General features: G+C 37.1%; 1 protein-coding gene across 7 annotated transcripts in view; it reads right to left on the minus strand.

Annotated features, from left to right (window-relative positions):
• Positions 1–22,898, minus strand: part of SYT1 (synaptotagmin 1) — a 345,379-nt gene that overhangs the window by 114,186 nt on the left and 208,295 nt on the right. For all 7 annotated transcript variants that reach the window (XM_083859065.1, XM_083859069.1, XM_083859070.1 and 4 more), the window contains one exon: positions 9,703–9,891. In XM_083859065.1, coding sequence (XP_083715191.1) covers positions 9,703–9,874 — 172 coding nt within the window. In that variant the 5' untranslated portion in view covers positions 9,875–9,891. The remainder of the gene's footprint in view (positions 1–9,702; positions 9,892–22,898) is intronic.

The raw sequence follows: 22,898 nt of genomic DNA on the forward strand, positions 1-22,898 counted from the left end.
AAATGACTTCCAAACCAACTGGCAGCTCACCAGCTTTCACATACCCCTTCCCCCTTCTCCTTCCCCTTCAAGGAGCTGACACCCCTACTCCCCTGTGTCAAATAGATGGTTTGTGTGGCTGCTCCAAACTGACAATAAAGGAGCTGCCAGCCAAGACTCAGGAGTATCGTTCAGGCTGCAGTCTAAAGTACCTGAGCCTCAGGTCTTCCTGAGACTAAAGGAAACCAAGGGATGAAGCTGGAAAACTTGGATCTGCCTTTCCTACAGGAACAGCTAAAAAAAAAAAAAAAAAAGCAGGATTCACGTTGTCATATTCTGAAATCTTGTGTGAGGCATTTGTTTAAGTGCAAGGAGCTTTAAATACCTGGTGTTATTTGCTCATTTTGTCCAAAGGCATTTCACAACAAAATGCATATGCTGTCCTTCAGCCAGGCCTCTAGTCCAGTGAGCTGTCTTACTCTTCATTAGATTGTATATTGCTAGAAGATTGAAACAATTGCTCTCAAAGTGAGAGAAACCAGGTCTCTAAGCTCAGAGAAAGTGTTTTAAGGCTGTGAATCTCTCTGTTAAAAGGGCTTAACCTTAGAGGGCCTCCTAGATATCAAAGTATGTGGTATATTGCATAGACCAGTTTTTCCTTCTGAATAAACCTGGGCCTCCTATTTCTGTGTCACTCTGAAGAGGGCAAACACATTTAACTCAGATCTGTAAATTCAACTTCTAGAGTCTGATTCTTACAAGATAAGTGTAGAAAGCCTAATAATTTCTGGAGGTCCTTTTTAAGATGTGGGTGGACATGCCCTTCCCATCTGAAATTTTAACCTTAATCTTTTATTTTGGTGGCTCTCACTGCAATAGGAAAGCAGTGCCAGGTACAGTACTGAAACATGTCTCCACATGATACAGGGGCTGTGAGCGAATTAGGGAGCTCTTGTTGAAGTTGGTAATTAAGAGTAGATTCAGATTCTGAAATCTGCACAAGAGTAGGCAGATGGCTTGTTCAGCTGCCAGCTGGAATTCAGCCTTCATGAGGCAGTCATTCAAGTTCAGCACCACAGCTTCTTTCTATGGAGTCAGAGCAAAGTCCTCCCATTCCAAGATTCTTCTGAATATTTGAGGCCACTTCCACAGGTCTTGCAAAGTGGCTGCATGTTCTGGAAGTAGTGATGTTCAGATGTAGAACCATTCAAAAGCTTGCTTGACATAAAAGCCAAGACTAAGAAAGATAAAATGAATGCATGAAAGGATGCTGTGTATCTACAGTATTCCTGAGAGCTTTTCTTGGTGGTCAGTATCTTAGTTTTTCACCCACCTTGGCACATGGCACTGATGACCAGGTATTTTAATTCATACATAAGTTAAGACATTCTCGTGTCTTTTAAAAAATGTTAAACACTTAAAAAAACCCCTTATTAACCAAAGTAAGGAGGGTATTATATATTTATAATCCCTCAGAGATGGCTTTAGTTTGCACAATTCTCAGCAGTAAACTCACTCAGTTCTAAGCAGAACAGTTAACAACAAAAATGGCATTCTATTCTTCAGCTGTGCCAACTTACAATGATTTCTCAGAATAATAGTGGCATTATCTACTCTTGGTTCTCATAAAAATACGAGGGAATATCTTCTAGCTTGCTACTGTGCCTAGGCAGAAGTAGCTGAGGTAAGGATGGAATATAAATCTTAACAGCAATTCCTATATTTTCACTGTGCATTTAAACCATACCTTTAAAAAGAAAATCTAGTAACCACAGTCACAGGTGCCTTTTATATCTTATGTCATATAATGCTGAGAATCAATCTTTAAATGTATTCTCAGTTTTAAATTCAAAACAATTGTTCCATGAACTCTTATTTTTACAGCAAGATTACAAACAATTATATCACATAATGTGTAATTCTGTAGGCACTTTATATGCAGGTAAATTTGAAAAAGGCTAACAATGATCGTGTTTCTTTTATGCATGTAAACACAATTTTAGTGCACTTTCTCTCACACAAAGTAATGAAATTTTAAGATACATTCCCAGAACTGAAAGTAAGCCAGCAACCATGTTCAGTTTTCTGCTTGTAAATTGAATCCTCTACTCCATTTATAAGGTATTGGCACAACTTGACATATCTATAGTGCAATAAAATACCTACCAGAGTAGTTGTAACATATAAAATAATAATCACAGTGATGTGCTAGAGGAGACCCCTGGGGGTAGTCTGACACCCCTTGTTAAAATGCCATCACCAAACCAAAGGTAGGTGCCTGACCCTGTTTTTGCTATGGATGAATTTCATCCCCTTGGCTTTAAAAGTTAATCTAAATGTGGGGTTTTGTTTTCTTATATTTTGCTGAAATGTTTTCAGCATCATGTGTTTTATAGGAGAACTTGCTTCTCCTTCCCTTTCTTTCAGACTAAACAACTCAAAACCAACTGCTGTTGCTGAAAAGGGTGTTCCAGACACATGCAATCAATAATGTATCATTCTGTTTGACACTGAGGTTACCTTCCCAGTGTGCTACTAACTGCCTTAGAGACAGCATTTCCTTTCTGGTAGGACAGTGCATTCTCAAGGTGATGCAGAGGAGGACATGGGTTTAGCCTGTGACAGGCTCTCTCTGTGCTGGGGATGGAGAGTGCTGCAGCTGCTGCTCTGGTTCAAATCAAGCTGTAGGAGTCTGCTCTTCTGATCTCTCCTTTCCTCCTTGGCTTGTCCAAGAAGCCAAGACAGTAGCCAGAGTAGGAACAGGGAACCCCTTTGGACATAAGCACATCAGATGGACAGGTTGAGTTTGCTTTGATTGGAGGAGATTACTTCCCTGCCCATAGTTGGAGCGTTGCAACTACATGATCTTTAAGGTCTTTTCCAACCAAAACCATTCAATGATTTTATGTAATCTCCTGGAAAGCATGTGTGCTTGCCAGTGCTTGATCCAGCTCCAGTCTGCATCAGCAGCACTTCTAGGTCATGCTAGAGCAGCCTGTACTTCCAACAGCCTGAGGTTCCTCGCTCAGTCCTGTATGAGGATCAAACTGGCAGCTGTCATGAATCCAGAAGTTTAAGAAGAGGACATGTTAAGGGGAGCCTATCAGAAGGCATATGATAGATTGTAAACTGTAATAATGTAAAAATATAAAAAAACTCTGCATGACAGAATCAATCATTAAAATACTGATGGAGTACAACTCAGTGGATCTCAGGACACACACTATTCCTTCCAGACAAGGATTTTCATCTACTTCATGGGTTTTTACTTCCATTCTTCCATCCCTAGTATCTATTTAGACATTTGGGATTTAAAAGCTGTGTTTTCAGGATTCCTCATTTAAAGCAATCAAAATATGCTGGACCTTTAGAAATAACCACAGCATTTTCATATTACAAGTTTATAAAAAACAGAGTTGAACTGTTTTTGTCTCATGATATTTGTGTCTTCTGGATGTGTGTGGACAGTATTTTCAAGCTTTTCCTTATCAGCAGGAGATCTAGAAATTTTATTTAACATTAAAAAATAGAGTCGAAGTTCTCATCTATACTCTGGGACTGGGGGCTTCAGGGAGAAAACAAAGTAATCTGATATTTGCATTTAAATTACTACTTTTAGAAATAATATTTTTCCCCCATCTAATATTGTACCGTAATAGCTCTCTCTTGTACTTCTGTGTTCCAAAATAAATTCTTATTTTTGATTTTCCTTATTTCTTTTGCAGTGTAAAGCTGAATGTATTTGCTTGGCACAAGCAGCTGCAAATGATTTTATGACAGGAAGGGAGACAAGAAGACTTGAATTCATGACATCCAGCTTCCTCCAGCACTGTTCTTTGGACTTCCCTGAATATCAAGAAACTTCTTTATCTTCTATGAATCTCTCCATACAAACATTCTTTGCCAAAATACCTAAATGGAGTTTGCCAATGTCCGACTGTTCCTAGGCTGAGAATTCTACTTATTGTTTTGATAAATCTATGTGCATACACATATAAACATATGTATACACAGTCCTCATTTCTACAGGCAGTCAGCTACTACTCAAGGTGATCTCTGAAGCAGAAACTCAATTTTTTCTGGCTAACCTAAGATATTAGGCAATGACTAACACTGGCATGTGCTGTGAAAATATAAATCATAGCTATTCCTGCAAACTTTATGCTGATTTTATGGTATGCCTACACTATTAATCCTGTTTCTAAATCTGAAAGCATTCTATTATCAGTATTTTGTATCTTTCTTATGAACTTAGAAAATAATGTGCCACCTCCTCCCTGTACAAGTGACACCTGTGCTCCGTGAACCACTAGGAGAAGTCTAATGAATTCATTTTCTGCAAATGATCAAGCTGTCAGCTTATAAAAATTAAGTTTCAGAAAGACCCCATGAACAAAACCCTAAATCTTCTAATAACAGACATAATCTGGTGATAACTCCATGATAATCTTGATGCCACATACGAATGAAAAATTAAGAAATTAACTTTACTGTCATTTATAGAGGGCAATAAGCACTCTCCATACACCTCAGCTGATCAATCAAGAAAGGAAGAAGGGCAAAATAGCAGAGACCAGCAGGAAGAAAGAAATAATGAGATGTGTCTACAATGACTGCTGAACGATGCAATTTTGACTTAAACAGCTAAATATATAAATCCAGAATTACTTTATTTGCTAAATTACCCAAATATGGTAGTCAGCTTACTAAAATATTATTTGGAATTAAACAGACCCCAGTCTTACAGTTATTTTTACATATTTTTTGTTACAGTTCTCATTACAGCCTCCAGTCTCATTTTGTTTCAACAGTTATTCACTAGTCCAAGGATAGGGAAATAAAAAAACTTTTTCTGCAAACAGAACGTGAAACAAGTCTGCACAGAACATCAGGTTTTAGCCTAAATTATCACAGATTTGAGCTTCTGGTTTTGGAGGATTATCAGTCAGTTGTACAAGATGGGCTTTTGAGCACCAGCTACTGAGGCCAAACAGAGTGGCAAGCCAGCCAAGTATTTCAGAATATGGTTTGTATAGAAATGTAACTTTTTATATAATTACAATGTAAGACAGCAAAGAGCATTAGAAATATGCAATATCTTCCTACTATGGAGGTAATGACACTATCCTGGATTCAATGCAATCAGCTATTATAGCTGTTCCAGATTTTACCATGAACATTAACAGCACATCACTATTTAATCAGATGTACGCTGGAATTTTATTGGATTTTTGCCGTCTTGTTTACTGGCAGAATGAGGTCTCCTATTCATGCAGGCATGTGCCATTAGAAAACACATCAACATCACTTTGATTTTAAAATTATTAAGTAAACTAACGGTAATCTATGTCAATTTTTATTTGTGTGTGGTTAGTATCAGTATCTTGACATGTAAAGTCTCCATCCAAAAGCTGTTGCTGCCATTACCACAGTCTTGTTATGACATTCCTACTGTAAATATATGGCAGATATTTTTCTAGCCTGTAGACAAAGATCCAGATATAAGAGCACTGATAAGGAAGAAGGAAAGAACTGATGTATCTTATATAATCTTTTAATGCATTTTGTTTTCAGAAGAGTGAATGCTGTTTTATCTGCTCTGTTTCCTCCCTTTCTTCAGTTGTTGGATTTACTATATTTAAAATGCAAAATGTAAAAGCAGAGATGGTGCCTTTTTTCACCTTCTGGTAAACAGAATAAAAATTCTGCAGACTAAAGATAAATAGGGATTTTAAGTATAAGAATCAATTAAGTTAGAGTGACATTTATACACAGTTCAGTTATGGAAAAACAACTGTACTGTGATTATGCAAATCAGCCACTCACAACCAAAATGTAGGGATTTACATAACGGAGAAAAAAATTCCTCACAGTTATGCCTCAGTAACTTACTGGGTTCTTGCACTTTAATTGTATGACTCATTGTAATAAAATTATCCCACTTGCTTTATCCAGAGTGAAATGTATGTTAGGACATTGCCATTCTAAATGATTTGTCTGCTTTTGGAAGCCTACGTTCTTCTGTCACAAAATGTGGTGCATGTTCTATTTTAAAGAGATACAAATCAAGAAAAAACCTCCAGATTTTCTGCTTGTACGAATGAAAAATTTAACCCGGTTTACAAACTACATCACTGTTCTTGAAATAAATGTATACTGATATAATTAAGTCCTTTCTTTTTCTTGGCACTTTTATTTCTTCTTTCTATTGAATTAATATTTTTTTTTTTTTAAGTAAGACTTGACTTGTGCATACATCACAGAAGAAAACACCAGTATAATTTAAATTGCATTAATTCAAATTGATTTTTTTCTTGTGGTTTTGCAAAGTGAACTTTTAATGGGAATTCTGGTATTTTTAGTTAGCTGGTATGTCTAGACTATATAACTTCTGACATCTGTCTGTTCTACAAAACCTAGTATTTTAAAAAATGAATTTTCTATTAGAAGCTACATGGAAGGAACAGTGATGTAGTTTGATGTACTTTTATTTTTGTTATCATGTGTTCCCTGATTAGAATATTGTCATTACTTTTTTTTAATATAAGCATGACTTGATACTTGATATATCATTTCTAAGATAAAACAGAAAGAGAAGACTACATAAATTAGGCCTACTATGGCTTGGCCTTTTTAGCACTCAAACCAAGTTGATTGCACGTGAGCTTTTCCACAACACTCTATCCTGTTACGTATACATCCACTAAACCATGAAGGCTTATTTTCCATCTGCAGACATCTTAGGCAGCTGAAACATTTAATTATTTATCTCACACATAAACAAGAGAGCACTGAAAAAAAAGGTCCTCTCATAACAAACAATGAGATTTCAAAGTCTTTCCTGTCATGTGGGGATGAACACAAGAACTTTGGAAGTAAAAATGATAAAGCGCATGAACTAAAAAAGAGGCTTGTCCCTCATCTGAAAAGATTAGAGGACTTGCTGACTGTGACATTCCACTGTCATGTGTAAGACTCAAATCAGATCTTCAGTTTGAATCTACTGGAGGAAAAACATGGTCCATGGTATTGGGAATGTTCTTAAACTTCCAAGCATCTGTGCTGTCCCAGTGGGGCCTATGCCCCATACTTCTTCTCTCTCACAAAGCAAGAAAATAAAAAAAATCATTATACAAATAATTTGGTTTGTACTAATTTACATACTGCTCTGTTTTAAGACAGATTCTAAAAAAAATGCAGCCAGCTGTAAGAGGTAAGTCCTGAGAACTTTTCTACCACAATTAATTTTTTTTTGTAATAGACTGAAAATATCATACTGACACTCCCCACTAGTATAAACCAAATAACTCATGAGAAAATGCTATAATCTTCCAACAGGGAAATTAGGTCTCCTCTGTCCTCCTGTCCCCAATATTTTGTAGACAGCCTAATTAAGCTTACTTCTTTTGTGTTGATGTTAGTTTATAAATTAAAAATACATGCAGACCTGTGTGTAATATGGTTCCTTCTTGTAGGATTTATTATTGAGGAAGACAGGTAAAGGAAAGTTATTTGGAATATAAAATGCTCAAACATGTCAATGGCAGTAATTCATATTTAGTACATCAAAAATGCCTCCACACAAGTCCCTTGCCCCTCTGTAGTACAATGAACATTCAGTTCTCTTCTTGAAATGGCAAAACCCCCCCAATATAGCAGAATGCAATACTAAATAGCTCCAGCATTTGATAGAAATCCTGGGAAGATCCAATCACATCGACAGCCTCTATAATAAGAGCAGACAATTGGCACAATTGGGGTTTGTGACTACCTTAGGTTCATTTCTCCAGGACAACATTACTGCATGATCCTGGAGAAGAGACTAGATTTCTCAGATGGAGGCAATATGTTCTGGTATTACTATCAGCAGGAGGTACCATATTTTATAAATAATATGATGTATTCATAAGAAGTAAGATTTGTCTTATGATCCAATAAACTATTCTAGGTAAGCACTTTCATTAGGTAACAGTAGGGGCATTTTTTTTCTTTCTTTCATGAAGTGATATTAGAAGTTCTAGTCAGTTCAACTTGAAAAGATTCTCCAGATTGGACTTTTCACTTGTTTTCATTGTAGTTTTAAAAAAGTATGCAGCAGGGCATTCCAAATTTTTCTCTATCCACAAACCTTTTGCTACAGCTACCAATTACAGAGTTCCGTATACTGGAAGCCATTCATGACTTCGCAAAGTAAAATTAAAGGTTCAAAAATAAGAGCATATTTACATAAAAGTTTCATCTATGTTATTTACATAGCATGGTGAAACAAAAATTACAAGACAAATGTTTCAAATTTTTACTGTTTTTCCCTCAATGTCTTGTATTTTCATGTTTGCTTTTTTTTGGTTTATTTTTCTATTTTTGTATTTTTATTCCTTAGTTTTGTTTTACCATGACATCACCAAACAATTTCATTTTAGTATGGTCTGCACTGGACTGCACAGACCACCACAATAATGGCACACTAACTTCTTACCTCTGTAACACGCTAATTCTTGGAAGAGGGAATTTTGAGTGACAGAGAAAAGCTGTCTGCTATCAATTTTGCAAAAACTGATTCTCCCACATTGCTAAGATCCATTTAGAGATAACAAAACCCGATTAATGTTTTAATTTGTTATCTGACTTTATCAGTCACAGAACATTTCTTTACACAAAGGATAGCCTTCTAAAAATGAAAATTCTTACAGATGTTAAAATATTTCCCTGGAAATATTTTACATTTCTTTTTTCTTGTAAAGAAGTTATTAAAGATTGAATGACCCTCTAATGCTTGCTACTAAAACACACACAGAGCCTTCACCTTCTTGTCTATAAAAGTGCCAAACTGATCTGCTTGGAAGCATTTGGTAATTTTTCTGTCAAAAAGGAATTTTTTCTTTATTATATGAAATGCCATTGACAATATTGAATTAGTTCTATATTTGATATCAAGGTATGCATAGTAAAACATATCAGATTCAAGAACTCCAGTATTATAAACAACAGCACAAAGTTAATGCTTGTATTATTTTTTTTAAATGTGAACAAATTGAGGCCTCAACTTTGAGTCAATACTTTCCAGTACCAAAGACCAAAAGAATCCTGCTGACTTTAGTTCCATTAACTTCACAGAAATATACATTTATACTTTTAAGTTTTTGGCATAGGTACATGAACTTATGCAAACAGCATTCAGTGGCTGATCTACTAGAATATCTAGTGGGAAAAGCATAGCTATCTTCATACATTACAGATGTATTAGCTATTCTCTTGTTAAAACTCAATTGTCACATTTCTTTCTACATTTTCTAATCTCCAAAGATCCAAAGTTTTCTTGTTTTCTCCATATGTGTGAGTTATGGCCAAATAGTGCTGTAAGGCAATAGGGCCACACACATTTATCCTAAGTGTTACTGATAGGAAACATTTTACTTATTGGTCCCACAGCCACAGTGAAGTTCTCTAGTTTCAGTTTTAATGATTCAGCAGTAATTAATCCATAAAAATTACCAAACTAATCTGACATATCAAGAATACACATAAATTAAATTTGAGTTGGGACTCTTTTTTTTCTACTTCCAGTAACTTTGAGGAAGTTAAAAAACCAGTTTATTCTTGTGCTTTTTCCAGCTTCGACTAGAAAACATTTAGTATGCTGTTTAAATAAATGTCAAAGAAGAAAATGCTAAATTAAATCTAGTCTGTGAAAGGAAGCCTCTTCATCAATCAAGTTTTACTTACGTGGAATTTTGTTCAGTTCATTCATGAACTTCTCTTTTAGCTTAGAAAATGCATCTTCTTTTCCTCCCCCTCCTCCCGGACTGGCTGGCTCGGTGACATTACTTGGAGGGGCTGCTGCTACTGTGGTTGCTGGCGGTGCTGCCAGGGCCTCATGATGACTTTCACTCACCATTTTAACTCCTGGGTAAGCTGTTGGAATAAAAAGAAAACACAACAAAAAACCAAAAGGTAGTATAATTGAAATGTATCTCTCATCAATAAATGAATAAATAGGCAGAATATCATTTGGTTCTCATGCTTACTGGGTAAATATGACTGCATTTGCATATAGTTTCAGGTTCTTCATAAAATATTTATTAGACAAGAGGGAAAAGTATTTTGCAGGGTTAATTTCAGCCAGAATAATTTTATTGCTTAGAGCACTTTTCCAATGGCTTGCATTTCGGAAGTACTAAATTTGAAACCTCAAAATTCCTGTAAAAATCTCATACAGATTTACATTTGCTCTTCAGTTTGAAAGTATAAGCAAAATAGGTAATAAATGCTCCCTAAGTGCAAATGTTTATGCATAATTATTTTTCTGTGAGAGTTACAGAGGTGTCAACCATGTACAGAGTTTCTATATATGAAATAATATGAGGTGATAAGGACATAATAAAAACAATTTGTGATTTCCTGTCACAATAATAACCTATTGTTTTCTTTTTAAAGCTGTGTATTAAATAGATATTGATTTGCATGCATTTTTATCTTCACTAAGTGAAGACAATTTTCCTTCCAGTTATTTTGTGTGACACTTGCCACTGACAACATTCTTTTAAATTATTCAGATGTCTCACTGTATTCATGAAAATACAACATCTGTAGAGAATCTAAATGCAGCCATTTTGAAATATCTATGAGGCTGTCACAAGCATTTTAATTTCATGCTGTTTAATGGGCATTTTGGAAAACCTTTATTTGAGCGTATATTACTGTATTGGGTGTGCATGGCCAAGTGTCAGTAGTGGGGTGGTGACTGGCTGCCATCTGTGAGAATCTTCCAGAAACCTCCCCCATGTCCCACAGAGCCAATTCCAGACAGCTCCTGGATGGACTCACTGCTGGCCAAGGCTGAGCCCACCAGCAACGGTGGCAGCACCACTGGGATAACAGATTTAAGAAGGGAAAATACTGCTGGACAACAGCTACTGGGAAAGAGGAGTGAGATTATGTGAGAGAACAGCCGGGCTGTCACTGCGGTCAGGGCAGAAGGAGGGGCAGGAGGCACTCCAGGCCCTGGAGCAGAGGTTTCCCTGCAGCCCGTGGTGCAGCCCATGGTGAGGCAGGATGGGACCCTCCAGTCAGTGGAGCTCCATGGAGGAGCAGAGATCCAACTGCAGCCTCTGGAGGACCCCACAGTGGAGCAGGTGGAGGCCTGAAGGGGGCTGTGACCCTGTGGGAAACCTGTGCTGGAGCAGGGCCCTGGCAGGACGTGTGGCCCCACGGAGAGAGGAGTCCACACTGAGCAGGTTTGCTGACAGAACAGGTGACCCCATGGAGGACCCACTCTGCAGCAGGGTGTTCCTGAAGGACTGCACCCTGAGGGAGGGACGTGCTGGAGCCGTGTGTGAACAGCTACACCTCATGAGAAGGACTCAAATTAGAGAAGTTTGTGAAGGACTGTCTCCTGTGGGCAGGACTCTACACTGGTGGAGAGAAAGTGCGTGAGGAGTCCTCCCCCTGAGGAGGAGGGAGGGCAGAGACAATGTGTGGCAGAATGACTGCAACCAACATTTCCCATTCCCCTGTACTGCTGAGGAAATCCAGAGTGAAGTTAATCCCTGGAAGAAGGGAAGAAAGCTGTTTCAAGATTTGGTTTCATTTCTCAATATCCTAGTCTGCTCTGGTCAGTAACAACTTACGCCAATTTCCCTAATTCAAGTCTGTTTTGACTGTGCCAGCAATGAGTGACAGTGGTCTCCCTGTCCTTATCTTGATCTAGGAGCCCTTGGTTGTATTTTCCCTCCGCTGTCCAGCTCAGGAGAGGAGGGATAGAGCACTTTGGTGGGAATCTGGCACCCAGCCGGGGTCAGCCTACCACGGCCACATAAGAATTTTGAGCTAGTGGGATGAAGATGAGAAGACTTGAAAGAAATTCAGCAACACAGCAAGGCTACTTGAAATGTTTATTCAGATTTTGAAAACATTATTCTGATTTTCTGCTGCCTCATAAATATAACTGATCTGAATAATTTCAGAAAACAGAGGGGCTTGAAAATAACAAACATTCATTATTGAACTGAGTGTACAATTGCTCAGTTTCAAAACACATTTGGCCTTTGAGCTTTTCCTGAGAAATTTAAACATCAACATAGGAATAAAACACATCAAAACTGAAGGGGCATAAGTGCACCTGACTGCATGCAACACGATGAATCATGACCTTTCTTGTCTTACATGATTGTTGCTAAGAGTGCTCAAATCACTAAATCACGAGGATAATTAGCTTTTTGTCCTTAAACTTCAGTTCTATGAGTCCACAGTCATGAAGACTGCAGGCGCAGATCTGACTGCAGGCAGAATGAACTCTGAAATCCTCCTCACCATTCCTATCATTAAACAGGGTTTTGCACACGAGTGTAGTCTGGAATACAAAAGCCATTCTCCAATACTGCTGTATGATGAAAAACATTTTAACAAAATTGGGGGTTGGTCTTGCTCAATTTGGTGAATATTTATCAATGCAGCAGCGAACGAAGTGGTATTCCCTGCCTGCCCACCACTTCTGTTCTTGCCCTCAAGTCCCTAGCCTAATATAAAATCATGTTGATGTTGACACAGAATATGTATACAATACAGCTCCATAAAGATTTCATAAGCATGTGGTCTTAACTTTCCCTGCAACAACATGGGAGCAGTTCACTATCAAAAGCACATCGATGTTGATGGAAAGATTCCAGTTAATATTCATAAATTTGGCTCAAGCCCAAGATATCTGTATTTCCCCAACTGCCTCACAAAACAACAAAAACCCAAAGTAGTACATAATTTGGGCAGTATGAAAAAACATGCCAGCTATTCCACACTAAGAGACTTTTTCCATATGCTCTGATGAATGCCAAATACTATGAAGCAAAACATGCAGAGTCATAAGCCATAAACACTCGTGCTGTTTTATGTTATAGCATTTTGTCAATGAATGTCAGTTAAATCAGAAGGAAAGTTGTATATCATAATTAAATCAAAATTAAATTACTTAATTATAATATATTACTTAATTATTTCAGGCCTGGCAGTTGACTATTTTATTTAGCAATGGAAGACACAATTTGCAGTGACGACTTTCAGCTAATTAAAAATTAAGGCAAATGTAATTTATTTGCTTCTAGTTTTGGAGCTGTATTTTGAAAATATATTCAAAGAACAAATTTGAGGCATTACACTTTGATTTACTTAAAAGGAGGAAAAATCAACAAAACAGACTATTCCTGTGATCTCCAGGAACAATCCTCAGTAGAGTCCTAGCGCAGTTAGAGGTCACTATGTCTAATGAGGCATGCACAAACGGTGTGAGGCTTGCCACAGAACCTTTGACCTTTACACGCCAATGACACAGTCCTGATATTTTAAAAAGGTGTGAAGGGGGTTGAAAAAGAATCTTGACTCAGAAAAAGCTTTTTGCAAGGAGCATATGCCCACTTGCTTATAGTATCTGATGGCTTTTGTAACTGTAATGCTGCAGCTTTCCACAATAATGGTATAAACACCGTGGTAGTATTAGAGACTGCAGAATACAGAATAATTAGATTTAAACTGGCTGTAAAAAAAAAGGGGGAGGGGTTACTTGAATGCTGCAATGCATTGCTGAAGGTAAAGATCTATAAATCACTAGCAGATTATCAGCCATTTATGAAATTGTAATTGCAAACAAAAATTTCTTTTAAGTTAAAAAATGACGCCATTTCACTCACTATGATTTTCAGTTCAATTTTCACTACAATGTTTATAGTGCTATGCATGAAACATTACCTATTTCATGTGCAGCATCCAGTCATAAAAAAGAGTACATTTGTAATTGTAGATAAAAGTACAATTTACATGCTTCTTACATGCTTCTATAAAACGTAGCATAGACTATATTTTCTGACCATGTCAATTCTTTGGCATACTACTGCCCATTCACTGCCTGGTACTGCCATATAGTCATTGTAAGACATGTAAAATGAAACAATGGACAAACATACGGAATACTTCAAAGTAATGCTTTTCTCTATTTAAAAGTAGGTATGTGTTGACTGAATTTCCAGTTGAACCTTTGAAGAGACCCGGCATTTAGAGCTTTACTGTTTCCTATGCCAGAATAACTCCAACAAGCATGAATTATCAGCTCAAACTTCCACATAATTTCAACAAAATTTCCTCTGAAAATGAAGCATTTGAGAAATACACATATACACATTGGAGATTTGTAAGAAGCAAGGGATTTTGTTATGGAGGTACAAAGTGTTGGCTGACTGCCTTAGTATGTTCTAGTATAGATCCTGATGGGGAGAGTCCCACTGGAAAGTACCTCTTAAGAACACTGTAAAGCAGCAATATCTCTGAGGAGAGGAGCAAAGAGGTGTAAAACTTCAGACATGGATGAATACAAAACATTGAATAGATTCTGGAAATCAGAGTTGAAAGGGATGAATACAAAGCATTGAATAGATTCTGGAAATCAGATTTGAAAGAATGTGTTCAAAGGGGAACAGTTTGCAAACATTCTGGCATATGCAGAGTAAGATGTGGACAATTTTGGAAGACTAATCTCATGGGAAATTCAAACTTTTTTTAAAAAATATACTGAATAGTCAGAAAATTGATGAGAACTCTGTGGGATGTCCACAGTGATTCACAGAAAAGGGGGATTTTTTTTGAATGAGCAAAACTCAAGAACAGTGTAGCCCCTCCTGGAAAATCATGGGGCGAACTATGAAAGCCCTACCAAAAAAAATGAAAATAATAAACCGCCAAAGGGCAGGAAAGTTAATTGGTATGTTTCTATGTGGTTAAATTAAGTAGGTGTATCTAGCAGCTGCTAAACACATAATCTTATAGGTGTAAAATCAGCAACATTCTTTCTACATGGTGGATTTCAGACAATTTATATTTGCTCATTTCTCTTATCTGCTGAACCCAAATTGCATGCAGTGAGACAGTAAACAGGTCAGACATCCCATACTGACCAAATAATATCCTCCCAATGAGAAATTTTCTGGAAAGTCCTTTTACTTTACTGCCTCTCTTTTTTTTTTTTTGCCGTACTAAAAATTAAAATTATTGAAACTATTAAAATACAACTACAGTGTTACTATGAGCAGTTGTTCAAGTTTTCAGAAGTAATTGTCACCATTCTTTCAATGTTTAATGCTGCAGCTGTATGAGCTATTGACTGTACTCAAGATGTAAACTGGGATCTATACTGTTAAATGGCATTTCCTTGAAAGCTTATCTTTTCAGCATACAAAGCATGTTCAGCTTAGCAGTTACATCCAATGGAATGGACGTAATGTAATAAAAAAACTTATCCAAGAAAGAAGAAAAATCATACAGTCGTGTCCCTTGATCATTTTTGCTTACAGCATCTGGGCACCGAAAGAGAAAGTAACTATCAACTTTCAGTGCTGGTATACCCAGGGTAACTATGCAGTATTGCCACAGAAAGGTTTGCACCACATTGAAAATACACATCATCCCATTAGAGTGTTTTTGATGAAATTAATTCATCAGAAGATGGGATCATGAGCAGAATGTTAAAAAGTATCAACAATAAAGGATCTCTTCATAGATTTAAGTATTCTCGGATGTTAATAATACATTTTTTTACTCATTCATCTTCCTACTGATGAAACAGGTTATCTTTGTAACTTCAGTAAAGGACAGTTATTTTAAAAGACAAGCTCAGAAAAGAGACTTTCTTGGCCTTTTATAAAGCTGGGACTGTAAGTACATTTTCAGAAGAATGGAAGGTCATGGTAAAGATGTATCAAAACAGCCTTTCATGACTACCACAAAGGTTTACAATGCAATCCAGATTTAGTACTGCTTTAGAGAAGGTACATGAAAGGCCAACAGTTCATGGGGGAAAAAAGTTCTGATGAAGAATCTTGGCGTGCGAATTCACATGTCCTCTCTGTGCTTCTCCCAAGGCACAGGAAATGTCCCAGCAACATCCCCACTTACCCCAGAGTGATCCCTGCACCACTTTCAGTGGAAAGGAGACACTTCTGCTGCCGTTTGTGAAACATGAACTGACACCATCCACGCATCAGCTCTTTAACACTGCTTTCCAGTGCTTGCTACTAACACCACACCAATACTTTCATTGGCTGAATAAACAAGGTAAAGCACCTAAATCTTTTCCCCAAAGCCTATTGCTACTTTATTGCTCAGTTTTAGAAATGCTCATGTCCTGCCAAAGGAGTATCACTTGTCCCAGAGCTGGCTGGAGGAGCACAGTGTTGCAGACAGAAACAGACCATGAGCTGGTGGGCCAGGAGTGATGGGGACCTCAATACATGGAGGGGGAGACATCTGAGCCCAAGTTTAAGCAAGTATGGAGGAAGAACAGCAGTCGCATACCAAGTCAGGCAGAATTGCTACAACCCCAAAGCAGCAAAGAGAAGAATTTGGCAGAAATATTTTTTGACACTTAGCAAAAACTTTTGAGGGCCAGCTGCAAGACTGACCATTATCTACAGCACGTTCCAGGACCAGACAACAAATATTCCCACTATTAGACATGATCCCCCTATCAGTCTCCAGAATTAACTTAAAATAAGAACAAATATTTTTAGGAAAACATCTGAGAGACAATAACTTGGTGGCCAAATATAAATTAATTCTCATGAGAAAGGGAAATATTCTCAGATTTCCAGTCTAACATTCACACTGAAAACCTATTATTTGAGATGAGTTATATCAAAATAATAGCCAAATCTCTGTATACTCTTCTTAACCTGACATTTTAGTACATCCAATAAACCTGGAAAATATGAAGAATAGGCATAGAATAGTTTGCAGTTCTCTGTTACAATAAAAACATTTTATTTAACTGAAATCATTATACTTTCATGTCTAAGCATGTTTCAAAGCTAATCATATAATGTCACAGAAAACAATTTGTCCAGGGACACCAAATCACCTCTGAATTTTTGGGAGGGATATGGACACTGTGAACACTGGAGAAAGAAAAATTCTTCAGTCCACAGCACAAACTTCACGCTTCTCTTTCAGCTCCCTGCTCACCCATCTATTAAATGTGGCACAAGTATAAGGCTCTGAAATATCTTACACTAAAGTTTGTGGAAAAGAAACTTTGTCTCGAATTTTCAGGAAAGACCAGAGTGTGATATATAATCTATGAACAGCTAATCACTTTATTTTGCAGTACCATACTATGCAAGATGGTATCGAGACTCCCTCCTTAAGCTGTTGACAAGACCACAATTAATTTAACTGAGAACAGTGAAGTTGACACTATTTTCTTTCCAGCTAAAAGCCATAATTTTTTGACTGCACTTCAAACTTCTGCTCCGGCAATGCAGAAGAGCACATGGGAGCCAGAGAATTCACAGCAGTTACAGAGAAACATCTCTGTTTAGGTCACATTGCAAAGTAAGTCAAGAGTTGTGGGTCACTTACATAAATGCCTGACCATGTTCTGAAACTTTTATTATCCCCCAAGTATACGATATTTTTAGTCATGTATTTCCTTTGATATTTAGAGGTAATGGGGATAGAGACAGCTCTGTGTCTCTGGATGTTGATGTTATTGTCATGTTTCAGCAGCAGGGAGGTTACCTGTCAAAGCTTCACAATATGTATTACTTAAACCCTCTGTCTACTACAGCAACTGCTGCTTTAAAATGTCTGAGCTCCTTGATAATAGCTAGTTATTAATAGAAATAAGGGAAAGAAAGAAACTACAGTAATTTCCTCCCACATGATCATTCTGTCATCTTTCACACTTGCATCTCATTTCCTGAAGCTGCAATCTGTGTTTCTGCTCCCCTGATATTTACTTCCAGACTTCCTTTATACAGCAGTGTAAGACAAAAGAATTTATACAAAAATTAGTGTTCAACTGAATTTAAGCATGAAATTCTAATGCAGTCCACAGAGTGTTCCTGCTGTTCCAAAATTACTTTAGAGTAATCTTACAAATAATGAAGCCCTTTATATCAATAATTTTTTTTGTTGTGTACATCGCAAAAAATCAATTTCTATTCCCATATGTGGCTCTTGTCCAGTCAATGGCTCTAATAAAGCCTATAAACTAGTGAAGTGCCATAGAGTTTAACTATGACATAGTAAAATTCATAAGGAACCACATAACACAAATTGTAAAATAATACAGAGAAATGTTATTAATACTCTTGCTTTGGCATAGCCTTGAATTCACTGTTTCTCCTTTGAATTTTCTCTTATTAGTACTTCTTATATGTCCAAATTTCTGAAACCAGTAACCATGGGGCTAAGAAAATTAATTAGGTACATGAACTAAGGAACCAATCACAGGGAGCTGAGATGTGCAGTTCAGGGCTACCTCTCACATTAGTTCAGTCTTGGACTTAGGTTGTGAAGTAATTGGCACCTCAGAATGTGATTCTGACAACTAACTATATAGAAATGGCATCTTCTTCCTGAAAAGGATTTGCTCTCTACATATATTCAGTCATATATGCTGAATTTAATGAGTACCACATTTAACTTCATCATCGAGTCTTTTTTCATCATTACTACATAATACAATTTGTATTATAAAGCTAAGAAAGCAAGGAGAATGCAGTAAGATTGTATTCCTCATCTGCATCATGCATGCAATTACAAACTGAACCAAAGGCTCAAAGACCTTTGAGAAGTTACTATAGATCACACAGTAAACTCATGAAATTGGGGCTACATCACTTGGCGGTAGATGGGAAAAGGCAAGAGTGCAGCTAGTTTTTCAGATCCTATGATAAATTTATGTTTATGGCATTTAGAAAAATGTAAATAGTTGGTATTGGGCATTAAAACTTCAGAGGTATCACCCAAGTGTACTAATGGGAAAAACACCATGTGAGTGTATTTTGTAGATCAAACTTTGCAAATTCTGTATGATCAAGATCCAGACTTTTCCGGTACATTCATTCTAGTTTTAAGCAATCTCAGTAGGTCATCACACAAATCTCAATCAGACATATGTAAAGTACCCATGTGTGCACAAATACATCTTTCTCAATACATATCATAGGTATATTCCTCCCAAGTGTGCAATAATTATATGCTACTATTACTGCAAGAAAGCAAACAACAGCAGCTTGAGTCCAAGACTTTTCTTGTGAACAGATGGGGGTGCTGTAAGGAAATACACGATCTTCACAAGTTGAGATACTGTCAAAAAGATTTTTCAGGGTTTTCTTCCTCCACATCATAGCAGTACTGAAATCAGGAACAATGCTGCAAAACCATGAACAGAAGCTGACTGATTGTGACAGGTTCTGTTAATTGCAGCTACATGAAAATTACTGTTTCTTGAATGTTACCAGTGCAGGAAAGAAGAACATGGGGCCATAGGAAGCATCTGCACTTGGATTTGGTTTTTAAGTTAAAATGTTCTCTAAAAAAAGTTATTTGATATTTATGGTTAATTACTATACATAGATATTTTAGACAATCTTATCAGCCCATTGAAGTAAAATGGTGAAAATTGAAACTAATTGTCCTATAATGACTGATACTTTTTCCTCCTGTTGAGAATGATACGACATCATCCAATAGCCTTCTGCACACAGCAGGAGGGAAAATTACCAATCAATTACATGACATTTAATTTCCAACTCGAAACATTTTTCTATTGAAAGAAGGAAAGCAAAAAATCCTAATTTGAGATTAATAACCATGCATTCCCTACAGTGTTTTGGAAAGACATCTTTAAAAAAGATGCCCTTACGCGTATCTGAAGCATTTTTAATAACTGATAACCCCAATATGAGGCCGTTTATAAAGTAGTATAAGCACTGATTTCTGCCATTAGTACAGCTATTGCTTGTTCTGTAATTATTTCTTCAGATGATCAGTTTAGCAAGAATACCAACAAAAAAATCCAGCTCACACATGAGCAATACTAGAGAACACAACCCCAGAATAAAGATAAGGCAGTAACAAAATTAAATAAAAAAGAAAACTACTTGGTTTTGTTGTTGCTGTTGAAATAAAGTTAAGGATAAATGGCAATTTAGGGATTTTCTTAGGTTTAAAACTTTTAGGGATTTTTGCACATGGAAATGCTTAGTGTGATCATATTCTCCTGTCTTCTGTAGACCAGAGAAAGTTTGTATGATAAAGCTTTGAATTCCCTTGGACAGATGACAGACTAAGCCTAAGGTTATCCTTAATGAGTGAGTTCCCATCACCTGGGTTTTGCATACCCAGTGTTGCTACCTCCAAGGGAAGAGTCATCACTGTTCAGCTTTTGGAAAAAAGGACTTGCATGCCTGTCTTCAAGCATCACCTCTAAGAAGGTGCTGGAGACAGTTCAGAGGAGAAGCAAGATTTATGAGTCACTTCTGTTTTTAGCACATCCTGCTGACTAGACAGCTTCTCACTCAGCATGCTGGCTGCTGAGCAACCCATTTTGAGGTACGCACATCTTCCAGATATCGTACAGGAAGCTTACTCTGAGGCTGTGACACAGTTGAAGGATAGAAGGAGCATGGGTATTTATAAACACAGCATCAGGAGTTCTCTAATCTAACCCACAACCTCAATTTTCTCTGGTTTCATAAACAGGATGACAAAAGCAGTCTGGTGTCTCTGCCTGACGGTATCGCCTTTCTGCGTCATGAATATTCCTCACCTCCATCTGGAGGTTCGGCACCAGTTTGAAAGAAACTTGGTGGACTGAGGCCAACTAAGATGCTTTGGCTGAATTCTGAAAGCAGCCCTTCTGCATGCCTCTTCCAGGATGGCAGATCCCAGAGCATCATGCCCTTTTAGACTGAGGGATAGATCTACCCCAGATCTGGAAAACAGTTTGCAGCAGCATTCTGACTGAGGCAGTGATTGATAGATCACTCTGCCTCATTAGCCACTTACTGCTGCAGGAGGGCAACTAAGGTTAGTGCTATTGCCAAAACAACCTGAGGGAGCTAGAAATCCTACTTAATAGGCAAGGCTGATTTATTGCTATTGTTGGCTTTCCCAATTTTGTTCTGGACACTTCTGTCTTCTGACCCAGTACAGTGCTCGTTGTTTTAAACCACTGATTCAGTACATGTTCAGGGGAAAGTGTTGTTCATCAAAAGCCTTTAAGTAGGATAATTCAGTTTTTCAAGTTTGTGGAGGGAAACTTGAACAAATTTTACTTAACCTATGGGTAATTACACTTGGAACACTCTGAACAGCTCACTGGTTACAGGATGGTTACAGGAATGTCAATTTTAAAGCAGCCCAGTAGATACTGCTATTGCAGTTAAGTCTGTAATAGCTAAACACCTTGGAGCATGTTGTCACACATCCTAAGTTTTCCTGTAGATTTAGCTGATTGAGTTAATTGTCCAACTGAGACATCAGAAGAAGGGCTGAGTGTACACTAAGTGCTATATACAGTTAACATTCATGCAGAAAGAAACAAGTTTTGAATAAGCAAATGAACATGAGTGAACCTAAGAGTTCTACTTTGTATAGACATCTTATTGATATAATTTAAAAAACAACTTGTTGTGTTTCAGTTCTTATTTTCTTGATGGTCATGTTTTATTGAATGCTTCAACTTCTGTGACAATGCTTAGCTTTTTGTTGTCTCCTTTTTTTCTCCCCTATTTTGTTTACTGTAAACCTCTATATTCAGATATGGAATTATAATCATTTATTGGTCAACATCCCTAATCTATAACCATGATCCATTTAAAACAGAAAACAAAAAAAACCTTACTGATCATATTTGCATAGGAAATTAGGATTATCTGTTGTCACAGTGTGAAGACAGTTTATGTTTTCAGTTCCCCTTTTTTTTTTTTTTTTTTTTTTTGAGATCACTATAGCTAGTGTAAAACTATGCATCTTTATCCAAATCCAGCTGAAAAATGTGACTTTTGGTATTATGTGATCTGTGGCCTTCTAAATGTGACAAAAGAGATGTGAAGCTGGGGAGAGTTTCAGCACTAAGGGTCCACATCTTCTGAGGTCATGAGCTACCCACTGTTCGGCTGGTGAACTTGGCCTACAAGAAGGATAATACACAGCAAGAGGTTCATGCTGTCTATTGCTCAAGAGGAGTGGCCAGGATAAACAGGTGATAATTTTAACTTCATTTAGATCTTCTGATAGCTGGTTTTTTTTTTTTTTTTTTTTTTTTTTTTTTTTTTTTTTTTTTTTTTCCTTCTGCAATCTCCAAATCAAAGTGAATTGCTCTAGAAAAGGATGACGGTACTGAGCCAAACAGAAGGAGGATGTAGGGAAGCTAGCACGACCTTTAAGCTCCTTTCAGGACATGTGTTTCTGCTTTGTGATGTGGGCATTTTGTCTTCATGAAAGCATGTAAACACAGGACTGGACTCAAATGATAATGTCAGCACTACTTGTAAGAGCCTGGTCCTCTATAATGAATGCAGAACTAATTATTAAAAAAATCCTTCGCTTCCTCTAAAAAACTTGCAGCTAAGAGCTTTCCAGAGATTATACCTACATTATAAAAAATGAGAACAAAATAATTCAACATGACTGATGAAATTGTTTTCTTTATCTTTAGAAGAAAGTAATAAATAAGTCAGCATTTCAAAGTTCTGTGAAGAGGAAAGCTATTTGAGAGAAAGCACATGGATGCGTTGTTCTGTAGCAGGGGCATTTGATGAGCTCCAAAAATCTCTTTGGAAAAGAAAAGATGTATTATAGTGTGTGAAAAAAAGAAATCTTCAGTAACAGGCCGTTATCTAGTTGCTAAGGGCTGGTTCTCAATGAAAACAGAGCAGAATAGAATGGATAGTTTAAGCACTGTGAGGTAAAAGCAGAAAATTGGACTTAGAGCACAAGGGACATTCACAATGGAATGAAAGTGGATGCGGTAAAGTGTTAAGAATGTGACAAGAAAAAGATTATCATGAATATGAAGAGACAAAAGTCAAAGTTTTGCTTTTACTTCAACAAAGCCCTTGGAGAAAAAGAAGGGAATTAGCCCTGCTGGAATG

Source organism: Zosterops lateralis (genome assembly GCF_965231275.1).
Source record: "Zosterops lateralis genome assembly, chromosome: 4".
Classification (NCBI taxonomy): Eukaryota; Metazoa; Chordata; class Aves; order Passeriformes; family Zosteropidae; genus Zosterops; species Zosterops lateralis.